The sequence below is a fragment of the Gopherus evgoodei genome, chromosome 5 (genome assembly GCF_007399415.2).
Source record: "Gopherus evgoodei ecotype Sinaloan lineage chromosome 5, rGopEvg1_v1.p, whole genome shotgun sequence".
NCBI lineage: Eukaryota > Metazoa > Chordata > Testudines > Testudinidae > Gopherus > Gopherus evgoodei.
This window is the reverse complement of record NC_044326.1, coordinates 882,076-908,640: the sequence shown is the minus strand read 5'-3', so window position 1 is coordinate 908,640 and position 26,565 is coordinate 882,076. Positions and strand designations below refer to the sequence as shown.

General features: G+C 62.4%; 1 protein-coding gene across 3 annotated transcripts in view; it reads left to right on the top strand.

Annotated features, from left to right (window-relative positions):
• Window positions 1-26,565, top strand: part of EBF4 (EBF family member 4) — a 46,156-nt gene that overhangs the window by 6,261 nt on the left and 13,330 nt on the right. For all 3 annotated transcript variants that reach the window (XM_030564386.1, XM_030564384.1, XM_030564385.1), the window contains exons 3-6: window positions 5,838-5,971; window positions 6,555-6,681; window positions 13,014-13,102; window positions 25,424-25,489. In XM_030564386.1, the coding sequence (XP_030420246.1) occupies window positions 5,838-5,971; window positions 6,555-6,681; window positions 13,014-13,102; window positions 25,424-25,489 (416 nt within the window). The remainder of the gene's footprint in view (window positions 1-5,837; window positions 5,972-6,554; window positions 6,682-13,013; window positions 13,103-25,423; window positions 25,490-26,565) is intronic.

Genomic DNA, 26,565 nt, shown 5'->3' with positions numbered 1-26,565 from the left:
CCGGTTTGCTCTCTCGGTCCCGGAGCCACCCAGCAAACCGCAGGGAAGGAGACCTGCTTGCTCGGGGTTCCGGGACCGAGAGAGCAAACCGGGAAAGGAGACCAGCTTCGCCGGGGTTTGCTCTCGCGTTCCCGGAGCCAGCCAGCAAACCGCAGGGAAGGAGACCTGCTTGCTCGGGGTTCCGGGACCGAGAGAGCAAACCGGGAAAGGAGACCAGCTTCGCCGGGGTTTGCTCTCGCGTTCCCGGAGCCAGCCAGCAAACCGCAGGGAAGGAGACCTGCTTGCTCGGGGTTCCGGGACCGAGAGAGCAAACCGGGAACGCCGCGGTTTGCTCTCTCGGTCCCGGAGCCAGCCAGCAAACCGCAGGGAAGGAGACCTGCTTGCTCGGGGTTCCGGGACCGAGAGAGCAAACCGGGAACGCCGCGGTTTGCTCTCTCGGTCCCGGAGCCAGCCAGCAAACCGCAGGGAAGGAGACCTGCTTGCTCGGGGTTCAGGGACCGAGAGAGCAAACTGGGAAAGGAAACCAGCTTCGCCGCGGTTTGCTCTCTCGGTCCCGGAACCCCGAGCAAGCAGGTCTCCTTCCCTGCGGTTTGCTGGCTGGCTCCGGACCGAGAGAGCAAACCGCGGCGTTCCCGGTTTGCTCTCTCGGTCCCGGAACCCCGAGCAAGCAGGTCTCCTTCCCTGCGGTTTGCTGGCTGGCTCCGGGACCGAGAGAGCAAACCGCGGCGTTCCCGGTTTGCTCTCTCGGTCCCGGAACCCCGAGCAAGCAGGTCTCCTTCCCTGCGGTTTGCTGGCTGGCTCCGGGACCGAGAGAGCAAACCGCGGCGTTCCCGGTTTGCTCTCTCGGTCCCGGAACCCCGAGCAAGCAGGTCTCCTTCCCTGCGGTTTGCTGGCTGGCTCCGGGACCGAGAGAGCAAACCGCGGCGTTCCCGGTTTGCTCTCTCGGTCCCGGAACCCCGAGCAAGCAGGTCTCCTTCCCTGCGGTTTGCTGGCTGGCTCCAGGACCGAGAGAGCAAACCGCGGCGAAGCTGGTCTCCTTTCCCGGTTTGCTCTCGCGTTCCCCGAACCCCCCTTGAAGCCGCCCAACAGCGCTGCAGTGTGGCCACATCTAACACCACTTGCAGCGCTGGTTGCTGTAAGTGTGGCCACTCTGCAGCGCTGGCCCTATACAGCTGTACTAATACAGCTGTAACAACCAGCGCTGCAAAATTTTAGATGTAGACATGGCCTCAGAAGCAGAGCACAAGTATGAAATCCAGACAGTACAGAGCCAATATTCATAACTTTAAATACAAAAATGATCCATGCACCCAGATAGCACAGTCATAACCAGCAAACCATAACCTTGTCTTAGACACCCTGTTTGACCCCCTTTGTACAAGATTTGGTGCCACTACAGGACCTTGGTTGCAACAGTGACCCATGTGGTCCCAGTTCATGTCCATAACGTCACACCAGCCCTCTGCCGCATGCAGGTTGCCGGGAGCGGGGGGCTCAGAATGAGCAGTTGCTTTGGGAAATTGCAGGGGGTGGGCCCCAGCTAAGCGTGCAGGGGGTCTCTGGGCATGGAGTGCCAGGAAACGGCCTCAGAGAGCAGCCCTGAGCACAGCCCATGGGCAATGGAGCAGCCATGCCAGAGCACACGGGGTCTCGCTCTGCCCAGCATGTTCCCCAGGCCCCGAGGGGCAGGGCGGCCCCAAGAGATACAACCCGCCCAGCAGCCCCGTGAGCGCTCCCCTCGCACGGGCCTCCCCGGCATTGCACAGCTGTGATCTCCATTTCCCCTTGTGATCGCCTGAGCCAGAAACCAGCACCCCACCCCAAAATAAAAGCAACGTGAGCCCTCCCCAAGACCCAGCCCCTGCGTGCTCCCTGTGGGCGGCTGGACCCCGGCTAAGGCCCGTACCCCAGAAGCAGCCAGCCGGCTCTGCGGGCACGATGCCCGGCATTACAGAGGATCCGACAGGCGCCAGGCATCCTGGAGACGACCTGGCACCAAATCCCGCAGCACTGCCCTGTGAACGACCCTGTCAGCCCCCTGAGGGCTTGCTGCTTCCTGCCCCAAACCTGCTGCGGCCCAGCTGCCCAAGGGCGTGATGCTTCAAACGGGGCAGCCCCAAGTGCCCGGCTAGCGGCCAGCACGTCCCACCACAGGCTCCATCGGAGCAGGGCGACGTGCCCTGTTGATGGCAGTTGCCCAGCGCAGGCTGTTCTGGGACAGATGCGGGGGACCTGTACATCACCCCAAACACACCGCTCCCTGTACAGCACTCCCTGTCGGCGCTACCGGCCCTGGGGGTGTCTCTGCTCTGGGCTGCTGGTAACACTGAGTGACCCCAGAACCCCAAGCCCAGACCCACAGGACACCCCAAGCCCAGGACACCCCAGGCCTAGACCCACAGGACATGGCCCGCAGGACACCCTGTTCCCAGGACACCCCAGCCCCGGGCCCCCTTTCTAAGCCGGGAGGTAGATGATCGTTTCCTCACTGCCCCACAGTACATGGGGGGCTGAGCCCTTCAGGGGGTGCTGCCGTCTCAGGGGGTGGGTGCACAGAAGCTAGACAGTGCCCCCCGCAGGGGGCCAGCGTGTTCTGATTGGCTGCTGCCGCCGGGGCCTGACACCCATGCTCCTGGCCTGCTTCCATGTAATGTGTGTGGCTGAGACGCCAGCTACCCCCCACCCCTGCCCCAGCAGCCCCCAGACCCTCCGATCTCCACCATCCAGGCTACCCGGGGCAAGAAACGCCACCAGCTCCTGCTTAGCCCCTGCTGCTACTGAATACAGCTGGGGGGTGGAGATGGCGAGGGGCAGGGCCTGGCACTTGGCTCTGGGGCCTGCTGTGTGGCAGTGCCATCGGCGGGGCACAGGTGCAGCCGACCCACACATCACGCTCCCTGGACCCGCACCCCGCGGCATGGCATCTGTGGCAGCACCGACGCAGACCTGGCCAGGGGTCTGTCTCCTGGCACGACTCTGCCAGTGCTGCCACTGGCCATCCTCAAGGGGGGCTCTCCTGAGCCTGGCAAGCCGGACCCAAGGACCACTGATGGCACCCCGAGGCTTCCTAAGGATCTCACAGGGGTTCGGGTCCTCGCACCCTCCCTCGCAGCCTGCCAGGGCTGGTACCAGGAGCCCTTCGCACGCTCCCCGATGCTGGCCCTTGCACAGGTCCCTGGGGAAGTGTGTGCCCCCCGCCTCCACCCCGCACAAACCTCCACTCCCCTGCTGGGCCCTGGGATCTCTCCCCGCTGCAGCTGCTGTGACGCTGCACAAGTCCACCCTCTGTTCCTTCCCCACCTGCCCCCGCTGGCATTAGGGGCCAGGCCCCCCAGCCGTGCTATGTTACAGCCTCTGTGGAACTGCTGGTCCCAGCTGGCAAACCCCCGGCCTCACCCCCGCCCTGTGCCCTGCGGGCTAGACCCTGTCTGGGGCCGGAAGTGCCCTGCAGCCCCATGCCCTGCTTCCCCCACTAAGTCCATCTGCCCCCTCCCTCCATCCATTCATCCCCTACACACACCCCTCCCTCTGTCCTTCCATCCTTCCTCCATCCCTCTGTCTCCCTACACACCCCTCCATCCATCCTTCCATCCCTCCCTCCCTCCATCCATCCATCCGTCCCCCTTCACACCCCTCCCTCCATCCATCCATCCTCCTACACACCCCTCCCTCCCTCCCTCCATCCCTCCCTACACACCCCTCCCTCCATCCATCCCTCCCTACACACCCCTCTCTCTGTCCTTCCCTCCTTCCCTCCCTCCCTCCATCCATTCGTCCCCTACACACACCCCTTCCTCCATCCCTCCGTCTCCCTACACACCCCTCCATCCATCCTTCCATCCCTCCCTCCCTCCATCCATCCATCCGTCCCCCTTCACACCCCTCCCTCCCTCCATCCGTCCTCCTACACACCCCTCCATCCATCCTTCCATCCCTCCCTCCCTCCATCCATCCATCCGTCCCCCTTCACACCCCTCCCTCCATCCATCCGTCCTCCTACACACCCCTCCCTCCCTCCCTCCATCCCTCCCTACACACCCCTCCCTCCATCCATCCCTCCCTACACACCCCTCTCTCTGTTCTTCCCTCCTTCCCTCCCTCCCTCCATCCATTCGTCCCCTACACACACCCCTTCCTCCATCCCTCCGTCTCCCTACACACCCCTCCATCCATCCTTCCATCCCTCCCTCCCTCCATCCATCCATCCGTCCCCCTTCACACCCCTCCCTCCATCCATTCGTCCCCTACACACACCCCTTCCTCCATCCCTCCATCCCCTTACACACCCCTCCATCCATCCTTCCATCCCTCCCTCCCTCCCTCCATCTATCCGTCCCCCTACACACCCCTCCCTCCATCCATCCCCATACACACCCCTCCATCCATCCTTCCATCCATCCCCCCTCCCTCCATCCATCCGTCCCCCTACACACCCCTCCCTCCATCCATCCCCCCAAACACCCCCTCCCTCTATCCCCCTACACACCCCTCTCTCCTTCCTTCCCTTCCCTCCATCCCTCCATCTCCCTGCACACCCCTCCATCCGTCCTTCCATCCTTCCCTCCCTCCCTCCATCCATCTGTCCCCATACATACTCCTCCATCTGTCCTTCTATCCCATCCCTCCCTTGCACTCCATCCATCCCCCTGCACACCCCTCCTTCCCTCCCTCCATCCCCCTACACACCTCCATTCATCCCTCCCCTACACACCCCTCTCTCCCTCCATCCATGTCCCTATACACCCTCCATCCTCCTGTCCACCCCTCCCTCCCTCCCTCCATCCATCCCCCTACACACTTCTCCCTCCATCCATCCCTCCCCATACATACCCCTCCATCCACCCCTCCCTCCATCCCTCCATCCATCCCTCTCCCTACACACCCCTCCCTCCGTCCTTCCATCCTTCCCTCCCTCCCTCCATCCATCCGCCCCCCTACACACCCCTCCATCCATCCTTCCATCCACCCCTCCCTCCATCCATCCCCCTACACACCCCTCCCTCCGTCCTTCCATCCCTCCCTCCCTCCATCCATCTGTCCCCCTACACACCCTCCATCCTTCCACGTCCATATACACCCCTCCCTCCATCCATGTCTCCCCATTTTCACCCCTCTATCACACCCCTCTGTCCATCCACCCCCATATACACCCCTCAGCCCGTCCTTCCATCCATCCCTCCCCATACACACCCCTCCCTCCATCCTTCCGTCCCTCCATCCGTCTGCCCCCATACACGCCCCTCTGCCTGTCCTTCCACCTCTATCACACCCCTGCATTCACCCGTCCCCCTGCACACCCCTCTGTCTGTCCCTCCATCCATCTGCCCCCCATACACACCCCTCCGCCTGTCCGTCCACCCCCATACACACCCCTGCATCCATCCATCCCCCTACACACCCCTCTGTCTGTCCCTCCATCCCTCCTTCCATCCACCCCTCCCTCCATCCATCCGCCCCCATACACGCCCCTCCGCCTGTCCTTCCACCTCTATCACACCCCTGCATCCATCCGTCCCCCTACACACCCTCTGTCTGTCCCTCCATCCATCTACCCCCCATACACACCCCTCCGCCTGTCTGTCCACCCCCATACACACCCCTGCATCCATCCATCCCCCTACACACCCTTCTGTCTGTCCCTCCATTCATCCGTCCCCGTTCTCACCCCTCCCTCTGTCCTTCCATCCCCATTCACACCCCTCCTATCTGCCTGTCTGTCTGTCTCCCATCCCAGCCCTGCTCTCTCCTCTCACCTGCTTTCTCCCCCCCGGTTCTCCCTGTGCTCCCCGCTCCCTGACACCCCCTGATACCCCCTGTCTCTCTCTCCCTGCCTGCAGCAGCCACCCCCTGCATCAAGGCCATCAGCCCCAGCGAAGGGTGGACAACGGGCGGCGCCACCGTCATCGTCATCGGCGACAACTTCTTTGACGGGCTGCAGGTCGTCTTCGGCACCATGCTGGTGTGGAGCGAGGTGGGCGAGCGGGGGGCCCCCTCCCCCAGTGCCTCTCTGCCCCCCACGCCTCTGTCCCTGCTGAGGCCTCCCGCCACTGCGCCAGGCAGAGCCCTTCGGGCTGGGTCGGGGCAGCTGTGGGTCAAGGCCAAGGGGCCCTGCCTTGTGCTGTGCAGCTCCCTTCAGAGCTCCAGCCCCACCCGATGCCATCTCCGCGGGTGCCATGCCGGATCCCTCCCGCCTGTCTCCCAGCGCTAGGCCACCCCTGGGCCCAGCCAGAGCTCAGCTCGGCAGCCCCTGCCCCGGAGGGAGCCCCGGCCCAGCCTGGCCTGGGGGGGGTTCCAGGGGCACAGCAGGCCCTTGGGGGCTCCCCACAAGGAGGGGCCGTGATGGAGGCTGGTCATGCTGCTGGCTGGCCAGCACAGGGTCCTTGCACTGGCTAGTCTGTGAGCTTGAGAAGCTGGGCTCTACCCGGGGGGTGCGGAGGGAGGAGAGTGAATCTGCACCTGATCGGGGCCTTAATCGCCCCCGCATTGCCCCCCGTCATCATTTCCCCCCCCCCACTGCACATGGGCTCAGCCCCCCTCTCTCCTGCCCCTTGCAGCTGATCACCCCTCACGCCATCCGGGTGCAGACGCCGCCCCGCCACATCCCCGGCGTGGTGGAGGTGACGCTCTCCTACAAGTCGAAGCAGTTCTGCAAAGGAGCGCCCGGCCGCTTTGTTTACACAGGTGAGGGGCGCGTCGGGCAGGGCAGCTCCGCCCTCAGTGCCCTGCACTCCCAGCCGCGCTCACCTGCTCCGCCACTGCTCAGCCACGGTGGCAGGGGGGACAAGTGACGTGCCCAGGGCCAGAGAGCGAGCGGGTGGCAGAGGTGGGAGTGGAACCCCAGAGTCCTGCACCGCTGGTGTAACTGCTAGGCAGCACTGCCTCTCCCCGCCCCGGGGGATTCTGGGAGTTACTGGGGCTCTGGGTGGCCAGGGACTGGTGGGTGATCGGCCGTCCCCGAGGCATTGAGCCCACTGGATGGCCAGGAAATCATCCTTGGTGGCCCTTGTCTCGTTGGGATGCCATTCCCTCCTCCCCCACGGCGGAAGGCCTGTGGGACAGCCCTGGGCCGGCGTGCTGTGTCCTGCCCAGACTTCTGCCCCCAGTGGCCCACCGACTGCTGCGGCGAGGCCTCCTGCCCGCAGAGACCAGGTCCCTGCTCTGAGGGGCACCCGCAGCCTGGGCACCGTGGAGCTATCCCGGAGGGGCAGGACAGCAAGGACCTGCTGCCCCTGACCCCGTGGGAATGCAGGAGTGGGAGGGGGCCAGGTGAGCTCTGAATCGCCCCCCGCCCCAGGCTAGGCCCGGGGGGGTGGAGAGCAGGAGAAGGGAGAGAGGACAGTGAGGGGGCAGGTGGCTAGAGAGTTGTGTGTATGGAGAGGGGCGGAGGGGTAAATGGAGGAAGGGAGGTAGGTAGGGGTACATGGGGGTAGATTATAGAGGGTTGGTTTGGTGATAGGATGGGTAGGTAGCTGGTTGGGGTAGGTGGATGGAGGGACATGGATGGAGGGAGGGAGGCAGAGGGTCGGTGGGGGCTGGATGCAAGCGGGGAATGGGTAGGTGGGGGTTAGATGGAGGGATGATTGGAAGGAGGCTGCGGGTCGGTGGGGGGTTGATGGATGGATGGGTAGGTAGGGGATGGAGGAAGGTCATGGGGGGTAGATGCAGGTGGGAGATAGGTAGGTGGGGTTAGATGAATGGAGGGATGGGGATGGAGGGAGAGTTGGAGTTTTGGTGGGGGGTAGATGGATGGAGGGATGGGGTTGAAGGGAGGGTCGTGGGGGGTAGCTGCAGGTGGGGGATGGGTAAGGTGGGGGGTAAATGGATGGATGGAGGGTTGGAGGGTCGTGGGGGGTTGATGCAGGCAGGGGAAGAGGCAGTGGAGGGTAGATGGATGGAGGGAGGGTCGGAGAGTTGGTAGGGGGTAGCTGCAGGCACGGGATGGGTAGGTGGGGGTAGAAGGATGGAGGGAGGGTCGGTGGGGGGTAGCTGCAGGCGGGGGATGGGTAGGCGGGGGTAGATGGATGGAGGGTCGGTGGGGGGTAGCTGCAGGCGGGGGATGGGTCGGTGGGGGGTAGATGGACGGATGGAAGGTCGGTGGGGGACAGCTGCAGGTGGGGGATGGGTCGGTGGGGGGGTAGATGGATGGATGGAGGGTCAGTGGGGGGTAGATGGATGGATGGAGGGTCGTGGGGGGTAGCTGCAGGCAGGGGATGGGTCGGTGGGGGGTGGATGGGCGGAGGGAGGGTCGGTGGGGGGTAGCTGCAGGTGGGGGATGGGTCGGTGGGGGGTAGATGGATGGATGGAGGGTCGTGGGGGGTTTGCTGCAGGCAGGGGATGGGTCGGTGGGGGGTGGATGGATGGATGGAGGGTCGGTGGGGGGTAGATGGATGGAGGGTCAGTGGGGGGTAGCTGCAGGCGGGGGATGGGTCGGCGGGGGGTAGATGGATGGATGGAGAGTCGGTGGGGGGTAGCTGCAGGCGGGGGATGGGTCGCTGGGGGGTGGATGGATGGAGGGTCGGTGCGGGGTAGCTGCAGGTGGGGGATGGGTCGGTGGGGGGTGGATGGATGGAGGGAGGGTCGGTGGGGGGTAGCTGCAGGCGGGGGATGGGTCGGTGGGGGGTAGATGGACGGATGGAAGGTCGGTGGGGGACAGCTGCAGGCGGGGATGGGTCGGTGGGGGGTAGATGGATGGATGGAGGGTCGTGGGGGGTAGCTGCAGGCAGGGGATGGGTCGGTGGGGGGTGGATGGATGGATGGAGGGTCGCTGGGGGGTAGATGGATGAAGGGTTAGTGGGGGGTAGCTGCAGGCGGGGGATGGGTCGGCGGGGGGTAGATGGATGGATGGAGGGTCGCTGGGGGGTAGATGGATGGATGGAGGGTCGGTGGGGGTAGATGGATGGAGGATCAGTGGGGGGTAGCTGCAGGCGGGGGATGGGTCGGTGGGGGGTAGATGGATGGATGGAGGGTCGGTGGGGGGTAGATAGATGGAGGGTCAGTGGGGGGTAGCTGCAGGCGGGGGATGGGTCGGTGGGGGGTAGATGGAAGGATGGAGGTCAGTGGGGGGTAGCTGCAGGTGGGGGATGGGTTGGTGGGGGGTCGATGGATGGATGGAGGGTCAGTGGGGGGTAGCTGCAGGCGGGGGATGGGTCGGCGGGGGTAGATGGAGGGAGGGTCAGTGGGGGGTAACTGCAGGCGGGGGATGGGTCGCTGGCGGGTAGATGGATTGATGGAGGGTCAGTGGGGGGTAGCTGCAGGCGGGGGATGGGTCGGTGGGGGGTAGATGGAAGGATGGAGGTCAGTGGGGGGTAGCTGCAGGTGGGGGATGGGTTGGTGGGGGGTCGATGGATGGATGGAGGGTCAGTGGGGGGTAGCTGCAGGCGGGGGATGGGTCGGTGGGGGTAGATGGAGGGAGGGTCAGTGGGGGGTAACTGCAGGCGGGGGATGGGTCGCTGGCGGGTAGATGGATTGATGGAGGGTCAGTGGGGGGTAGCTGCACGCGGGGGATGGGTCGCTGGCGGGTAGATGGATGGATGGAGGGTCAGTGGGGGGTAGCCGCAGGCGGGGGATGGGTCGCTGGCGGGTAGATGGATGGATGGAGGGTCGGTGGGGGTAGATGGAGGGAGGGTCGGTGGGGGGTAGCTGCAGGCGGGGGATGGGTCGCTGGCGGGTAGATGGAGGGATGGAGGGTCTGTGGGGGGTAGATGGAAGGAGGGTCAGTGGGGGGTAGCTGCAGGCGGGGGATGGGTCGCTGGCGGGTAGATGGATGGATGGAGGGTCGGTGGGGGGTAGATGGATGGAGGGTCAGTGGGGGGTAGATGGATGGAGGGAGGGTCGGTGGGGGGTAGATGGATGGAGGGTCAGTGGGGGGTAGCTGCAGGCGGGGGATGGGTAGGCGGGGGTAGATGGAGGGATGGAGGGTCTGTTGGGGGTAGATGGATGGAGGGTCAGTGGGGGGTAGCTGCAGGCGGGGGATGGGTCGGTGGGGGTAGATGGAGGGAGGGTCAGTGGGGGGTAACTGCAGGCGGGGGATGGGTCGCTGGCGGGTAGATGGATTGATGGAGGGTCAGTGGGGGGTAGCTGCACGCGGGGGATGGGTCGCTGGCGGGTAGATGGATGGATGGAGGGTCAGTGGGGGGTAGCTGCAGGCGGGGGATGGGTCGCTGGCGGGTAGATGGATGGATGGAGGGTCGGTGGGGGTAGATGGAGGGAGGGTCGGTGGGGGGTAGCTGCAGGCGGGGGATGGGTCGCTGGCGGGTAGATGGATGGATGGAGGGTCGGTGGGGGGTAGATGGATGGATGGAGGGTCTGTGGGGGGTAGATGGAAGGAGGGTCAGTGGGGGGTAGCTGCAGGCGGGGGATGGGTCGCTGGCGGGTAGATGGATGGATGGAGGGTCGGTGGGGGGTAGATGGATGGAGGGTCAGTGGGGGGTAGCTGCAGGCGGGGGATGGGTCGCTGGCGGGTAGATGGATGGATGGAGGGTCGGTGGGGGGTAGATGGATGGAGGGTCAGTGGGGGGTAGATGGATGGAGGGAGGGTCGGTGGGGGGTAGATGGATGGAGGGTCAGTGGGGGGTAGCTGCAGGCGGGGGATGGGTAGGCGGGGGTAGATGGAGGGATGGAGGGTCTGTGGGGGGTAGATGGATGGAGGGTCAGTGGGGGGTAGCTGCAGGCGGGGGATGGGTCGGTGGGGGGTAGATGGAGGGATGGAGGGTCGGTGGGGGGTAGATGGATGGGGGGTCGCTGCAGAGGGGACGGATGGGGAGAGCCAGGGGGACAGACAGCCGATGCTCCGGGTTCTCCATTTCTTGGGCACTAATCAGGGCTCCCCGACTCCCCCTCCTGCTGTGCGGGGGTCCGAGGGGACGGGGGGGTCCCGGCACTCAGCCCCCCTGCTCTGTGCGTATCACCAGCTGAGGCGCTGGGGGGGTTGATTTGGCCCCCGCTCCACGAGCCAGGTCCCAATTTCCAGCATCTCTGGCTTTGCCCAGCCATGACAGATGGAGGAGGTGCGGGGGGGGGAATGGAGATCAATACATGTGTGTTCCTGGGAGGGGCACTGCTGTGTGTTCGACCCTGTGTGTGTAACAGTGTCTGAGACCCTGTGTGTGACATGACACCGTGTGTGTGTGACACCACGTGTGTGTTAGACCCTGTGTGAGTAACACCGTGTCTGAGACCCTGTGTGTGACATGACATCGTGTGTGTGTGACACCACGTGTGTGTTAGACCCTGTGTGTGTAACACCGTGTCTGAGACCCTGTGTGTGACATGACACCGTGTGTGTGTGACACCACGTGTGTGTTAGACCCTGTGTGTGTAACACCGTGTCTGAGACCCTGTGTGTGTGACATGACACAATGCGTGTGTAATACCACGTGTGTGTTAGACTCTGTGTGTGTAACACCGTGTCTGAGACCCTGTGTGTGACATGACACCATGTGTGTAATACCACTTGTGTGTTAGACCCTGTGTGAGTAACACCGTGTCTGAGACCCTGTGTGTGTGACATGACCCCGTATGTGTGTGACACCCCGTGTGTTAGACCCTGTGTGTGTAACACCGTGTCTGAAACCCTGTATGTGACATGACACTGTGTGTGCAATGCCGCATGTGTGAGACCCTGCATGTGATGCTGTGTGTGCGGCAGTCTGTGCATGTCACACAGTGTGTGTGTGTCACAGGGATTCTGCCCCTGCTGGCATGTGCTCTGGGTGTGCCGCGGCTGCTGAGCGGCAGCTTCCCGTGCCAGGCGGTTTGGGCCCCTCCCCGGCCCGGTGCCATGCTGCCCACTGCGGGGTCGAGCGCTGGCGAGTGCTCCCAGCACACAGGCGCCGGGTGGCTCCTGCCCAGAGCATGGGGCGACGGGTGGGGAGCGGCCCGTCTAGCCGGGAAAGCCTGCCTGTCCCCAAGCCTTCCCTGGGACCCAGCCCGTCCCGCCCGGGGGCTCCTGCTGCCAGCCTGCAGTTCCCGTTCTCTCACTGCGCCCAGCACCCCGCTGGCTGGCTGGCTGGCTCGCTGTCCGTCCCGGCTCTGCCCCTCTGGCCTGGTGGCAGCCCTGGGTCTGGCCATGCAGCTGCAGGGGTTGGGGGAGAGACAGGGGCATCCCGGCCCCTGGATAGACTCCATGTCACTAACGCTAGGAGGCCCGAGCGGAGCATGTGGCTGGGCCAAGGGGTCACGGATCCACGGGCTTGGGGCAATGCCCCACCTCTTAAACAGTCCCTGGGAGCCCCCCTCCGTATGCCAGGCCCCCACTGGGTCCCACTCTTCCTCGCCTGGGCCCCACTGCCTAGATGGAGCTCTGGGCTCCAGCACCGTTTCACACGAGTGGCATGGGGCCAGCCCCCCGGGAGAGCCTCGCCCCCTGCATGGAGCAGTGCACCCCCAGGATCATGCAGTGACACCTGGCTGCATTCGCAGACCGAGCCGGGTTTGTCGGGCACCTGGACGCAGCCCCGAGATGTAGGGGTGACAGGGGTGACGCTGCCCCCAGCAAAGCACCAGTCAGGGGCAGCGGGGTCACCTCTGGCTCTGGCTCTCTCTGGCCTGTGCCCGGAGCCGGCCCCTTATCCCCACCGGTCCCATCCCAGCTCACAGTCCCAGGGTCATGGATCAGCGTTCTGGCCTCGGGATTGTCCATCGTCATGTCGGGTTCTTGTGCCTTTGGGGCAGACTCGGCCGCTCTTTAGCCCGACAGCTCAGCGACACGCATGCCTCCCGGCCCACCCTGAGAGCGAATGTCATCCTTTCCTCCCACTGGGAGCCAGGCAAGGCTGGGGGGAAACTGAGGCACACACCAGGGTCACTGAATTATTACAAAACATTCCCACTTTGTCACCTCAGGACTCCTGGATTCTGTGGCCTGGCTCTCTGCTCATGGGTAGGTCATCCCCCTGCACCATGCCTCAGTTCCCCCCATGAGGACAGTGCCAGCCCCTCCCCTCAGGCAGATGGGGTTTAGAGGGAGCTCTGGCCCATGGCACCTGACCCTCGCTGTCTCCCTCCATTCCCAGCACTGAACGAGCCGACCATTGACTACGGGTTCCAGCGGCTGCAGAAGGTGATCCCCCGACACCCCGGAGACCCCGAGCGCTTACCCAAGGTAGGGATGCTTCCCCAGAGGGCACGGAGAGAGCGCGGGTCAGGGGGGACAGCCCCATGGCGGTCAGGTTCCCGTGCCGCCAGCCCAGCCACGATGGGCTCCACAGCACTGCCAGCGAACAGCTGCCCAGCTCTGGCCCCATGCTCCCCGTGCCCGGATAGCACGCTGGCATCTGGGCTGAGGCGGCAGGGGAGGGGAAATGGCGCGTCATGGCTGAGTGTCTTTCCTCCCATTCTGCTGCCACCCTGCCCTGGCCCTGCCTCCCGAGGGGGAAACTGAGGCACAAGTGGCAGGGAAGTCCCTGGGGCCTCCCCGCTGCCAGGGCCGCCCGGCTCGGTCTGCTCGCAGGATCGAGGCCACCGTGATCGATGGGAATCTGGGTTTTGTTTCCCAAGGTGCTTTCCCAACATACAAAGACACCCCAGCACTGGCCGGGAGAGTCCAGCCCGACCGACCGGCCCAGGGGGCACAACGGGGAGGGGACGTCGGGCTGGCTGGGGACTCCAGGCCTGGCGCGTCGCACCCCTGAAAGACCGGGTGCCACTTCTGGCATCCCTCCCTGTGCCCCCCTCAGCGCCCCTTGCTCCGGAAGGGGACAGTGGTTTGCTGGTGCCAGGCCAGGCAGCCGAGATGGGGGCACAGCCAGCGTTGGGCTGTGTGAGGGGTGGGGGCCTTGGAGCACTGCAGGGAGCGAGGCCTAGATGGGCCTGTCCTTCTCCCTCCCCACCCCCCGCACCGTGACACTAATGGCTCCAGGCAGGGCCAGGGCCGCCTGATGAGAAGTGACAGGCCGAAGCTGCTGACAAATTGGAGCCATTCATCAGCCGCCCGCACTGTGCTCACTGCTGCCCCTGTGGGGGTAGGGGGACAGGGACCCCCCGTTCCAGCGTACACATGGGGGCTGCAAGGGGGAACCACCTGCCCTAGGGCCCAGAGGCCATCGGCATCAGACGCAGGATTAGAACCCAAGTCCTGTGCTCCAGCCATACGGGGCAGCGGCCCCTCTACCAGGAGTGGGGGAACAGCATGGCATCTCTGTGCCACCCACTGTCAAATAGAGGGGGGTCCGCTCAGCAGAGCAGGGGTGAGCCTCAGGACTCCTGGGTTCCATTCCTGGCTCTGGGAGGGGAGTGGGGTCGAGTGGGTGAGAGCCAGGACTTCTCCCCCAGGCCTGCACTGCTCCCCAGTTTCTCCCACCAGCTGTGACAGGCGTGGGCGTGAGGCACGGGGGGCGGTGCTGATTGGGTGTCCAGGCGGCCAGGGCTGTACCAGGACCACTCACCGCTCCCCACGGCCCGGCTTAGCACTGGCTGGGGCTGCTGTTCGAAGGGCACTGTGTCCAGGCCAGATGAGGGCCCCCTGCCATGGCACACACACACACACACACACACACACACACACACACACACACACACACACCCGTGGCTGGGAGGCTTGGTGCCCCCAGCCCATGCCCATAGCTGAGACATGTGGTGGGCACGGGAGTTTGGCTGCATTAGGCCCCAGCCGTAACCCAGCTGCCTGGTTTGGTGTAGCCAGAGTAGCCGGCCCGGGCCAGGGGCCAGGTGTGCCCGGAGAAGGACAGGCACTGCCCCCTCACCACCTGCCCGCACCCCAGCAATCCGAGGGCCAGTGCCGCCCGTGCTGGTGATCAGCCTAAGCAGGCAGGCGGCGGGCGCAGGCTGCAGCCGGGCCTTCTCCATGGCGGCATTGATCGGACAGAGGTTACAGACGGCCGGCAAGCGCGTGGCCGCGATTGCCCGTGCTTAGCTTGACAGTGAGTCAATACTGCGGGTCTCAGTGGCGGGGGGGCTGGACGGACGGGTGCTGCCTGCCTCCCCCCCGCGCACGCCATTGCTGCCTGCCGGGGGCCCTGGACAAACAGCTGGGAACCAGGCAGGGGGCCAAGGCCTGGCAGACTGCTTCTCAGTGCCTGTCCCCCCCACAGGGACGGCTCTAGACATTTCGCCGCCCCAAGCATGGCGGCATGCTGCGGGGGGCGCTCTGCCGGTAGCCAGGAGGGCGGCAGGCGGCTCTGGTGGACCTCCGGCAGGTGTGCCGCCCCAAGCATGGCGGCATGCCGCGGGGGGCGCTCTGCCGGTAGCCAGGAGAGCGGCAGGCGGCTCCGGTGGACCTCCGGCAGGTGTGCCGCCCCAAGCATGGCGGCATGCCACAGGGGGCGCTCTGCCGGTAGCCAGGAGAGCGGCAGGCGGCTCCGGTGGACCTCCGGCAGGTGTGCCGTCCCAAGCATGGCGGCATGCTGCGGGGGGCGCTCTGCCGGTAGCCAGGAGAGCGGCAGGCGGCTCCGGTGGACCTCCGGCAGGTGTGCCGTCCCAAGCATGGCGGCATGCTGCGGGGGGCGCTCTGCTGGTAGCCAGGAGGGCAGCAGGCGGCTCTGGTGGACCTCTGGCAGGTGTGCCGTCCCAAGCATGGCGGCATGCTGCGGGGGGCGCTCTGCCGGTAGCCAGGAGAGCGGCAGGCGGCTCCGGTGGACCTCCGGCAGGTGTGCCGCCCCAAGCATGGTGGCATGCTGCGGGGGGCGCTCTGCCGGTAGCCAGGAGAGCAGCAGGCGGCTCCGGTGGACCTCCGGCAGGTGTGCCGCCCCAAGCACGCACTTGGCTTGCTGGGGCCTGGAGCCGCCCCTGCCCCCCCAACACCAGCTTTCCATGGAGGGGCCTGGGCTGGGGGGTATCTCTTTGTGTGTGTGTGCATTGTGTATTGGGGTGTGTGTATTGGGGGTGCTGTGTGTGTGTGTGTTGTATACCAGTGTGGGTGAGTGTGTGTTGTGTATCTCTGGGTGAATGTGTGTGTTGTATATCAGGGGTGTGTCTGTGTATTGGGGTGGGTGCACTGTATATCGGTGTGTGTGGTGTGTATCTGAGGGTGTATTGTGTATTGGGGTGTGTGTGTTGCATATCGGGGATATGGATGTGTGTGTGTATCGGGGGTGCTGTATACTGGGGATGAGGGGGAGATGTGTGAATGAGTTGTGTATCGTGATGTGAGTGGGTCTGTGTTGTATATCGGGGCAGGTATGTTGTGTATTGGGATGTGAGTGTGTGTGTTGTGTATCAATGTGGGTGGGTGTGTTGTATATTGGAGGAGGGGTGTATCGAGTGTGCTGCGTATTGGGGTGTGTGTTGTATATCGGGGCACGTATGTTGTGTATCGGGATGTGAGTGTGTGTGTTGTGAACCAGTGAATGTGTGTGTGTTGTGTATTGGGGATGTTGGGGGGATGTGAGTGTTTCTGTTGTGTATCGAGATGTGAGTGTGTGTGTTGTGTATCAGTGTGGGTGAGTGTGTTGTGTACATGTGTGTGTTGTGTATTGGGGTGTGGGTGTTTTATATCGGGTGGGTGGGTGTGTATTGGGGCATGTGTGTTGTGTATCAGGATGTGAGTGTGTGTGTTGTATACCAGTGCGTGTGTGTGTGGTGTGTGTGTTGTGTATTGGGGGGGTGTATCCAGGGGAGGGTGCACCCTCTAGTGGCGGACCCCAGTTACGACAGGGCCCAGGTCAGGTTGCTGTCCGGTGTCTGTTTTGGCAGAGGCCTGCAGGGTGGGGCTGACAGGAAGCTGGGGCAGGGGGGAGAGGGACTGGCGAGAGGGGACGGGGGCCCCCATACCTCCAGCTGTGGCTTTATGGTTGACTCTTGGGGGTAAAATCGTGCCAGATGTGCCCTCTCCTGATCTCCGTCCTCTCCCCCCGGCTCCAGAGAGAGCCCCCAGCGCCCCTCCCTGCTCATCCTTCATCACCCCTCCTGTCCCCCCTTACGGCCCCAGGGCTGGGGAGCCAGGTGCATCCGGCTGCCTGCTCTGGGCCCGAGGGAGCCAGGGGTCTGCCCTGCACCTGACACGGGGCTTGTCCCCTGGGATCGAGTACGAGTGTGCATGCCTGGCTCACCAGGAGCGGCTGCTGCCCTGCCAGCTCCGCCCCACCCGCCGGGTTACCGCGCTCGCCCACAGGCGCGCAGAGGGTCCTGCGTCCAGCCACGGCCAATCAACCAGCGCTGGCCCCAATGCCCAGTACAGCACTAGGGGGCGCTGTGCTGCCAGAAGCGGGGAGGGGCTCAGCAGGGGGCGCTGTTCCCAGTCCCCAGCATGGTGCCAGGGGGCGCAGTGCTGTGGTTGGGGCTCAGTAGGGGGCGCTCTCCCTAGTCCCCAGCATGGTGTTAGGGGGCGCTGTGCTGTGGGGAGGGGCTCAGCAGGGGGCGCTGTTCCCAGTCCCCAGCATGGTGCTAGGGGGCGCAGTGCTGTGGGTGGGGCTCAGCAGGGGGCGCTGTTCCCAGTCCCCAGCATGGTGCCAGGGGGCACAGTGCTGTGGGGAGGGGGTCAGCAGGGGGCGCTGTTTCCAGTCCCCAGCATGGTGCCAGGGGGCGCAGTGCTGTGGGTGGGGCTCAGTAGGGGGCGCTCTCCCTAGTCCCCAGCATGGTGTTAGGGGGCGCTGTGCTGTGGGGAGGGGCTCAGCAGGGGGCGCTCTCCCCAGTCCCCAGCATGGTGCTAGGGGGCTCTGTGCTGTGGGTGGGGCTCAGTAGGGGGTGCTCACCCCAGTCCCCAGCATGGTGCTAGGGGGCGCTGTGCTGTGGGGAGGGGCTCAGCAGGGGGCGCTCTCCCCAGTCCCCAGCATGGTGCTAGGGGGCTCTGTGCTGTGGGGAGGGGCTCAGTAGGGGGCGCTCTCCCCAGTCCCCAGCATGGTGCTAGGGGGCGCTGTGCTGTGGGGAGGGGCTCAGTAGGGGGCGCTCACCCCAGTCCCCAGCATAGTGCTAGGGGGCTCAGTGCTGTGGGGAGGGGCTCAGCAGGGGGTGCTCTCCCCAGTCCCCAGCATAGTGCTAAGGGGCACAGTGCTGTGGGGAGGGGCTCAGCAGGGGGTGCCCAACCCAGTCCCCAGCATGGTGCGGGGGGGCACAGTGCTGTGGGGAGGGGCTCAGTAGGGGGCACTATCCCCAGTCCCCAGCATGGTGCTAGGGGGCGCAGTGCTGTGGGTGGGGCTCAGTAGGGGGCGCTCACCCCAGTCCCCAGCATGGTGCTAGGGGGCTCTGTGCTGTGGGGAGGGGCTCAGTAGGGGGTGCCCACCCCAGTCCCCATCATGATGCTAGGGGGCTCTGTGCTGTAGGGAGGGGCTCAGTAGGGGGCGCTCTCCCAGGTCCCAGCATGGTGCTAGGGGCTCTGTGCTGTAGGGAGGGGCTCAGTAGGGGGCGCTCTCCCCAGTCCCCAGCATGGTGCTAGGGGGCGCAGTGCTGTGGGTGGGGCTCAGCAGGGGGCGCTCTCCCCAGTCCCCATCATGATGCTAGGGGGCTCTGTGCTGTAGGGAGGGGCTCAGTAGGGGGCGCTCTCCCCAGTCCCCAGCATGGTGCTAGGGGGCGCAGTGCTGTGGGTGGGGCTCAGTAGGGGGCGCTCTCCCCAGTCTCCAGTCCTGTGTCTCTGGCTAGTGGTTGCCAGGTTCTCTGGGAATCCTGCAGTGGGGCCAACTGGTTCTCCTCCTTCTCGGGGTGTGTATTGCCCCGACCAGGGCTCCTCCTGGCCCCCCTCCCGGTCCTGGTACCCCTCCCCTTCCTCAGGCCTCCTGGGCATGCCAATGTCTTAGCCGCAACCCCCGCGCCCCCCCCCCCGAAGGGCGAGATGGGGAGCCGAGCCCAGCCAGTGCACCGGCAGTACCCGCTGAATCCTGTGTACGCCAGCGGCTCCCGAGGCCTTTAACAGTCCTGCAACCCTCCCCTGGCCGCACTCGCCCTAGCAGGGCAGCGCCACCTCCCAGCGGGCTGGGGCACGGGCAGGGAACAAGGGGCAGGCAGCCCCAGCTGGACCCAGACTCCCCCCTCCCTGGGGGAACAGGCCCTTCTTCAACTCTGCCAGGCGCACGCAGCCCCGGGGAGCACCCCCACTCCACGTCCAGCCCACACCCCCATCCCTGAGCCCCAGCCATGAGCCGACACCCGGGGCAAACAGGACGTCATGGATCCCCAGAGAGCTCCCCATGCCAGAAGGAGCTGAGGGACAAGAAGCTAGTGTAGGGTTTGGGGGTGGGGTTGTTGATGGGCCTCTTTGGGGGTACGCTAACCCTCTGGACACTGCGCTGCGGGTCTGGGAGGTGCATGGAGTGGGTGCGAGCTCATGCTAAGGGCCCCATGTCTCAACTGAACACTGACAAATGTGTAGCTGGGATCCGCCTGGCCCTGTTAGTGCTGGTAAAACAGGGTTCGGGTGAGGAGGATGTTTGTGGTGTTGAGACTTGGCGGCACTCTTGTGGGTTGCTGCCGGCATTAATCTCACGTGCTGCCCCTGCGTCCCGGCCTGTGCGGTACTGTTTGAGCGGCTGTACTGTCAGCCTGTCTGACACTGTAACCCACCAGACAGGAGAGGCAGGAACTGGTGGGAAGTGCTGCTCTCCAACAGCAGGCGTTACTCCTGGCCCACAGGGAAGGGCCAGCGACACTGGGGCACAGGGTGGGCAGCGGGTTGGGTCACCCCGACCCGTCGAAGGTAGAAGCCATGCGGAGCTCGCCTGCCTCACAACCAAGCAGCAGGTCCAGTTCTTGGTCAGCCTGGCCAGCTATCACCAGAAGTTTGCAAAGGGGTTTAGTGACATTGTGACCCCAGAACAGACCTTACAAAGAAGGGGAACCGGAGCAGAGGCCTGGGCCCAGGCCTGGGAGAAAGGTTTTGTCTAAAGAGCCAGTTTCAGCCAGCCCTGATCTCAGCAAACCCTTTGCTCCGTGCCCTGATGCTGCTAACACTGGGCTTTCGCAGTGCTTGTGCGGGCTGTGAAAACCTGACCCCACTGCGCAGAGCTAGGCTGGCATGGGGCAGGGGTCCTGTGCCATCGCTGGAGCTGGAAAGCAGCTTCAGCCTCATCTGTGACATAGTGGATGTAAGGGTCGACCAGACCTCTCCCCGCTAGTATGGTAGCCCCAGGCCACAGGGCCTACTGGGGGCTGCCCTGCTGGAGCCTGGCGCAGCAGGAGGGGCACATGGAAATAGCCTGTAACGAGGGGAAAGATGGCATAGGATAGAGGAACCTAAAAGCCCTGGCTGGGATGATTTAGTTGGAGCTGGTCCTGCTTTGAGCAGGGGGTTGGACTAGATACCTCCTGAGGTCCCTCCCAACCCTGAGATTCTAGGATTCTATGAACCCTGGGGCGTGTTCAGGAGCGTTGGTGACACTTGGATATTGGAGGTCGCATCAGGCTGCCCTGTTGGAGCTCAGGAGCGTGAGAACCAATCTCAGGACAGGCTGCCAGGACCCAGGGCACATGCCCCACATTGGCTGGGAGATCTGTGCTCAGATTTCACCAACCAATTACCAAGTGCAAAGTCCTCAGACCCCGTAACAGCCTGACCATGGAGTCACAGCCGTCCCCTTGGGCGCTCCGGTCTGTCTCACCACCCAGCTGAGCTGCCTGTGGGACAGTAACATTCGGGTTCCTGCCAGTGCCCAAGGTCCAGTCACGCTGCCCCAGGTGGTTGCACACCACAGAGAACCCTGTAGCCCAGCTTGTAATAAACTCTCTGTAGATGTGTGAATAGGAAAAGGCGACAAGAGAGTTATTTACAGGGCTAATGTAGGGAAACTTAGGCCTGGTCTGCACTACGTGTTTATACTGAATTTAGCAGCGTTAAACCGATTTAACCCTGCACCCGTCCAACACAACGAGGCCCTTTATATCGATATAAAGGGCTCTTAAAACCGGTTTCTGTACTCCTCCCCGACGAGAGGAGTAGCGCTCAAATCGGTATTGCCGTGTCGGATTAGGGTTAGTGAGGTCGCAATTTGACGGTGTTGGCCTCCGGGCGGTATCCCACAGTGCACCATTGTGACCACTCTGGACAGCAATCTGAACTCGGATGCACTGGTCAGGTAGACAGGAAAAGCCCCGCGAACTTTTGAATTTCATTTCCCGTTCACCCAGCGTGGAGAGCTCACCAGCACAGGTGACCACGCAGAGCTCACCAGCACAGGTAGCAATGCAGTCTCCTGAGAATCGGAAAAGAGCTCCAGCAGGGACTGCACGGGAGGTACTGGATCTGATCGCTGCATGGGGAGAGGATCCGTGCTAACAGAACTCCCTTCCAAAAGACGAAGTGAAAAAACATTTGAAAAAATCTCCAAGGCCATGATGCAGAGAGGCCACGCCAGGGACTCAGTGCCGTGCAGAGTGAAAGTTAAGGAGCTCAGACAAGGCCACCAGGAAACCAAAGAAGCAAACGGAAGGTCCGGGGCAGGGCCGAAAACATGCCGCTTCTACGCTGAGTTGCATGCAATTCTAGGGGGGTCCGTCACCGCTACCCCACCTGTCCGTGGATTCCGAGGTGGGGGTGGTAATCGCAGCCATGGCTGAGGATTCTGCGGACGGGGAAGATGAGGAGGAGGAAGAGGAGGACGAGCTTGCAGAGAGCACACAGCACTCCGTTCTCCCCAGCAGCCAGGAGCTTTTTCTCACCCAGACGGAATTACCCTCCCAGCCCTCCCAAGCAACTATCCCAGACAGTGAAACCATGGAAGGGACCTCTGGTGAGTGTACCTTATAAATATAAGACATGGTTTAAAAGCAAGCTTTTTTTAATGATTAATTTGCCCTGAGGACTTGGGATGCATTCCCGGCCAGTACAGTTACTGGAAAAGTCTGTTAATAAGTCTGGGAATGGAACGGAAATCCTCCAGGGACATCTCCATGAAGCTCTCCTGGAGGTACTCCAAAAGCCTTTGCAGAAGGTTTCTGGGCAGCGCTGCTTTATTCCGTCCTCCATGGTAGGACCCTTGACCACACCATGCATGTAGCAAGTAACCTGGTATCATTGCATGACAAAGCCTAGCTGTGTATGGTCCCGGTGATTGCTGGCATTCAAGCAACATCCGTTCTTTATCTCGCTGTGTTATCCTCAGGAGAGAGATATCATTCATGGTAACCTGGTTGAAATTCGGGAATTTAAGTAAGGGGACAGAGATGGCCATTCCTACTGGGCTGTTTGCCTATGGCTTAAAAGAAATCCTTCCCTGCAGGTAGCCAAGCGGGGGGGACAGAGGGACGATTGGCGCTGAGCTTTTCCGCGTTTGGCTAGCAGAGATCTTCCCTGCTACCAGCCACACGGTTGGGGAGGGGAGGAAAGAGGAGTGTTTAGCAGTGATCCTCCATGATACCAGCCACGGGGTGGTTTCTGCTGCTGCACGTTAACAGGAAAGAAGCAGCACTCAACGGGCTTTGCTTGGTATTTGGGAAAGGAGGGCACTGGATAGATGAAGGCTGCAGAAGACGAAAGACAATGGCTTACCATGGCCGCATGCAAGCCGAATTCTGCTGCCCAGTCCTGCGTCTGTGAGATCTGTAACACCAAAGCCGCAGGCACTCGATATTAAGATGCAAAATGCGACCTTGTAGTGAAAACACATGTGCTATGTAAGGTGAATAGTGTTGTTCACTGTGAAAGAGATAAGCATGGTTCTGTAAAATGTATCTTTTTAAATACTCCTCTCTCTTTTTTCCCTCCCTCATGCAGCTGCAAATTTTTCAAGCCTCCCTACTCCATCCCGAAGGCTAGCTCAGATAAGGCGGTGGAAAAAAAAGACGCGAGAAGAAATGTTTTCAGAAATCATGAAAGTGACCCATAATGAAAGAGCTCATCTGAATGAGTGGAAGGACGTGGTAGCAAAGTACAGGAAAGATGCTAGTGACCGTGAGGACAGGAGGGACCAACGTGAGGACACGAGAGACGCTCGAGATGAGAGGTGGCGGCAGGAAGATCAGCGGTGGCAGGATGCTACTCAGGGGCTGCTGCGTGATCAAACTGACATCCTCTGACGTCTGGTGGAGCTTCAGGAATGGCAGCAGGGTCACAGAGTGCCGCTGCAGCCCCTGTGTCACCACCCTCCCCCCTCACCATGTTCCTTAGCCTCCTCACCTGCCAGATGCGTAAGAACTCATGGGGGTAGGCTCCGTGCACCCACCCACTCCACCCCAGTGGACAGCCCAACCAAAAGGCTCTCATTATTATGAAAAATTTTAGTGTCCTTTTCCTTCCCTCCTATCCTCCTACCAAACCCCACCCGGGCTACCTTGTCAATTCTCTCCCTCTTTTTATAATTAAGTAATAAAGAATACATGATTTTTAAACGAGAGTGACTTTATTTCCTTAGAAAGCAAGCTGTGATCGAGGGGGGGGTGGCTTACAGGGAACAAGTCAATCAAGGGCTGGAGGGGTTTCATCAAGGAGAAACAAACACAACAGTCACACCGTACCCTGGCCAGTGATGAAACTGGTTTTCAAAGCTTCTCTGATGCGCACCACTTCCTGGTGTGCTCTTCTAATCGCCCTGGTGTCTGGCTGCGCGTAATCAGCGGCCAGGTGATTTGCCTCAGCCTCCCACCCCGCCATAAAGGTCTCTCCCTTACTCTCTCACAGAGATTGTGGAGCACACAGCAAGCAGCAATAACAATGGGGACATTGGTTTGGCTGAGGTCTGAGTGAGTCAGTAATGTGCGCCAGCGCGCCTTTAAACAGCCAAATGCACATTCTACCACCATTCTGCACTTGCTCAGCCTGTAGTTGAACAACTCCTGACCACTGTCCAGGCTGCCTGCATATGGCTTCATGAGCCATGGCATCAAGGGGTAGGCTGGGTCCCCCAGGATAACGACAGGCATTTCAACATCCCCAACTGTTATTTTCTGGTCTGGGAAGTAATTCCCTTGCTGCAGCCGTTTAAACAGAGCAGTGCTTCTGAAGATGCGAGTGTCATGAACCCTTCCTGGCCATCCCACGTGGATGTTGGTGAAACGTCCTTTGTGATCCACCAGTGCTTGCAGCACCATTGAAAAGTACCCCTTGCGGTTTATGTACTGGGCGCCCTGGTGCTCCAGTGCGAAGATAGGGATATGGGTTCCATCTGTCACCCCCACACAGTTAGGGAATCCCATTGCAGCAAAGCCATCCACTATGACCTGCACGTTTCCCAGAGTCACAACCTTTCGTAGCAGCAGCTTAGTGATTGCTTTGGCTACTTGCATCACAGCAGCCCCCACAGTAGATTTGCCCACTCCAAATTGATTCCTGACTGACCGGTAGCTGTCTGGCGTTGCAAGCTTCCAGAGGGCTATTGCCACTCGCTTCTCAACTGTGAGGGCTGCTCTCATCTTGGTATTCTGGCGTTTCAGGGCAGGGGAAAGCAAGTCACAAAGTTCAAAGAAAGTGCCCTTACGCATGCAGAAGTTTCGCAGCCACTGAGAATCGTCCCACACCTACAAAACTATGCAGTCCCACCAGTCTGTGCTTGTTTCCCGGGCCCAAAATCGGCATTCAATGGCTAGAACCTGCCCCATTACCAGCAGGACCTCCAAAGCGCAGGGGCCCGCGGTTTGAGAGAATTCTGTGTCCATGTCCTCATCACTCTCGTCGCCGCTCTGCCGTAGCCACCGCCTCCTCGCCTGGCTTTGCAGGTCCTGATTCAGCATTGACTGCACGAGAATTCGCGAGGTGTTTAAAACGTCCCTGATTGCTGTCTTGAGCTCAGCAGGGTCCATGCTTGTCGTGGAATGGCGTCTGCACAGTTCACCCAGGAAAAAAGGTGCGAAACGGTTGGCTGCTGCTGCTTTCCCAGAGGGAGTAGTGAGGCTGTATCCAGAAGCACCCGCGACAATGTTTTTTGCCCCATCAGGCACTGGGATCTCAACCCAGCATTTCAATGGGCAGGGGAGACTGCAGGAACTATGGGATAGCTACCCACAGTGCAATGCTCTGGAAATCGACGCTAGCCTTGGTACATGGACGCACACCGCCGAACTAATGTGCTTAGTGTGGCCGCGTGCACTCGTCTTTATACAATCAGTTTTTAAAAAACGGTTTCTGTAAAATCGGAATAATCCCGTAGTGTAGACATATCCACAGATACACGCGTGAGGTGCAGACTTAAGCTTCAAAGGTCAGAGACGCTTCTATACTTAGCAAGGCTCTATATGTCCTTAGGGCTAACCCAGGCTGAGCACCGGGGATCTCTTGCTTATGCCTAGAAAATCTTGCCCCCGAGAGTCCAAGCTGTGTAGAGATCCAGTTCCTTCTTCTTAGGGGTTTTATCCCCCTCTCCATGTGCTCTGACCTGTGAACTCAGCCAGCGGGAGGAATCCGCTTGCAGGGCTTGTGTTGGGCAGGACACAGCACCTGTTGGAGACCAGCACTTCCCCCACTAATGTGCCTCTCCTGTCGGGTGAGTTACGCAGCCACAGGCGCCATTGAGAGGCGACAGGAGAACTCGCCTTCTGCGGAGTGTTACCAGCCTGGGGAGGCCAGGTGGAGCCCCCGCCGACCGCCTCTGAGCCCCCTCTCTCCCTCCAGGAAGTCCTGCTGAAGAGGGCGGCAGACCTGGTGGAGGCCCTGTACGGGATGCCACACAATAACCAGGTACCGCAGAACTGGCACCCGGCTGGACTGGCTGGGACGAGGCGGGTGGGAGAATGTCTCGTCTGCCTGCCCGTCACCAGGGCATTAGACCCCCTTCCTGGGCATTGGCCCAGCCGGTGCTGCCTGACCTGGCCTGGGGACCAAAGCCTGTGACGGCGCGACAGCCCCGCCCCGGCACTCAGGCAGGAGACGGGACACGGGTCCTGCCACTGCCTGGCCAGAGCCTGGTGCCTGGGAAGGCTGGGAGCAGTGACAGTCTCCTGCCAGAGGGACGTGTCCCATCTGCCCCATGACCCTCACTCTGTGACTGGCTCCTGCCCCAGAGCGTGAGCTGGGACCCAGAGGGGCCATCTGGTGTCAGCGCCTGCGTCCCAGAGCCCAGTCTGGCACCGGCAGACAGAGATTGGGTCAGATAACACCCCGTGCACAGCCCTACCCCCTCCGTGCCCTACTACCCCCACCCCTGTACTGCCCCGTCCATCCCCCTCCTCTCCCTGCCCCCCACTACCCCTCCATGCCCTCCCATCACCCCCTTCACTGCCCCATCCATCCCCCTCCTCTCCCTGCCCCCCACTACCCCACCATGCCCTCCCATCACCCCCTTCACTGCCCCATCCATCCCCCTCCTCTCCCTGCCCCCCACTACCCCTCCATGCCCTCCCACCACCCCCTTCACTGCCCCGTCCATCCCCCTCCTCTCCCTGCCCCCCATACCCCTCCATGCCCTCCCATCACCCCCTTCACTGCCCCGTCCATCCCCCTCCTCTCCCTGCCCCCCACTACCCCTCCATGCCCTCCCATCACCCCCTTCACTGCCCCGTCCATCCCCCTCCTCTCCCTGCCCCCCACTACCCCACCATGCCCTCCCATCACCCCCTTCACTGCCCCGTCCATCCCCCTCCTCTCCCTGCCCCCCACTACCCCTCCATGCCCTCCCATCACCCCCTTCACTGCCCCGTCCATCCCCCTCCTCTCCCTGCCCCCCACTACCCCTCCATGCCCTCCCATCACCCCCTTCACTGCCCCGTCCATCCCCCCCTTCTCCCTGCCCCCCCACACTCCTCCATGCCCTCCCA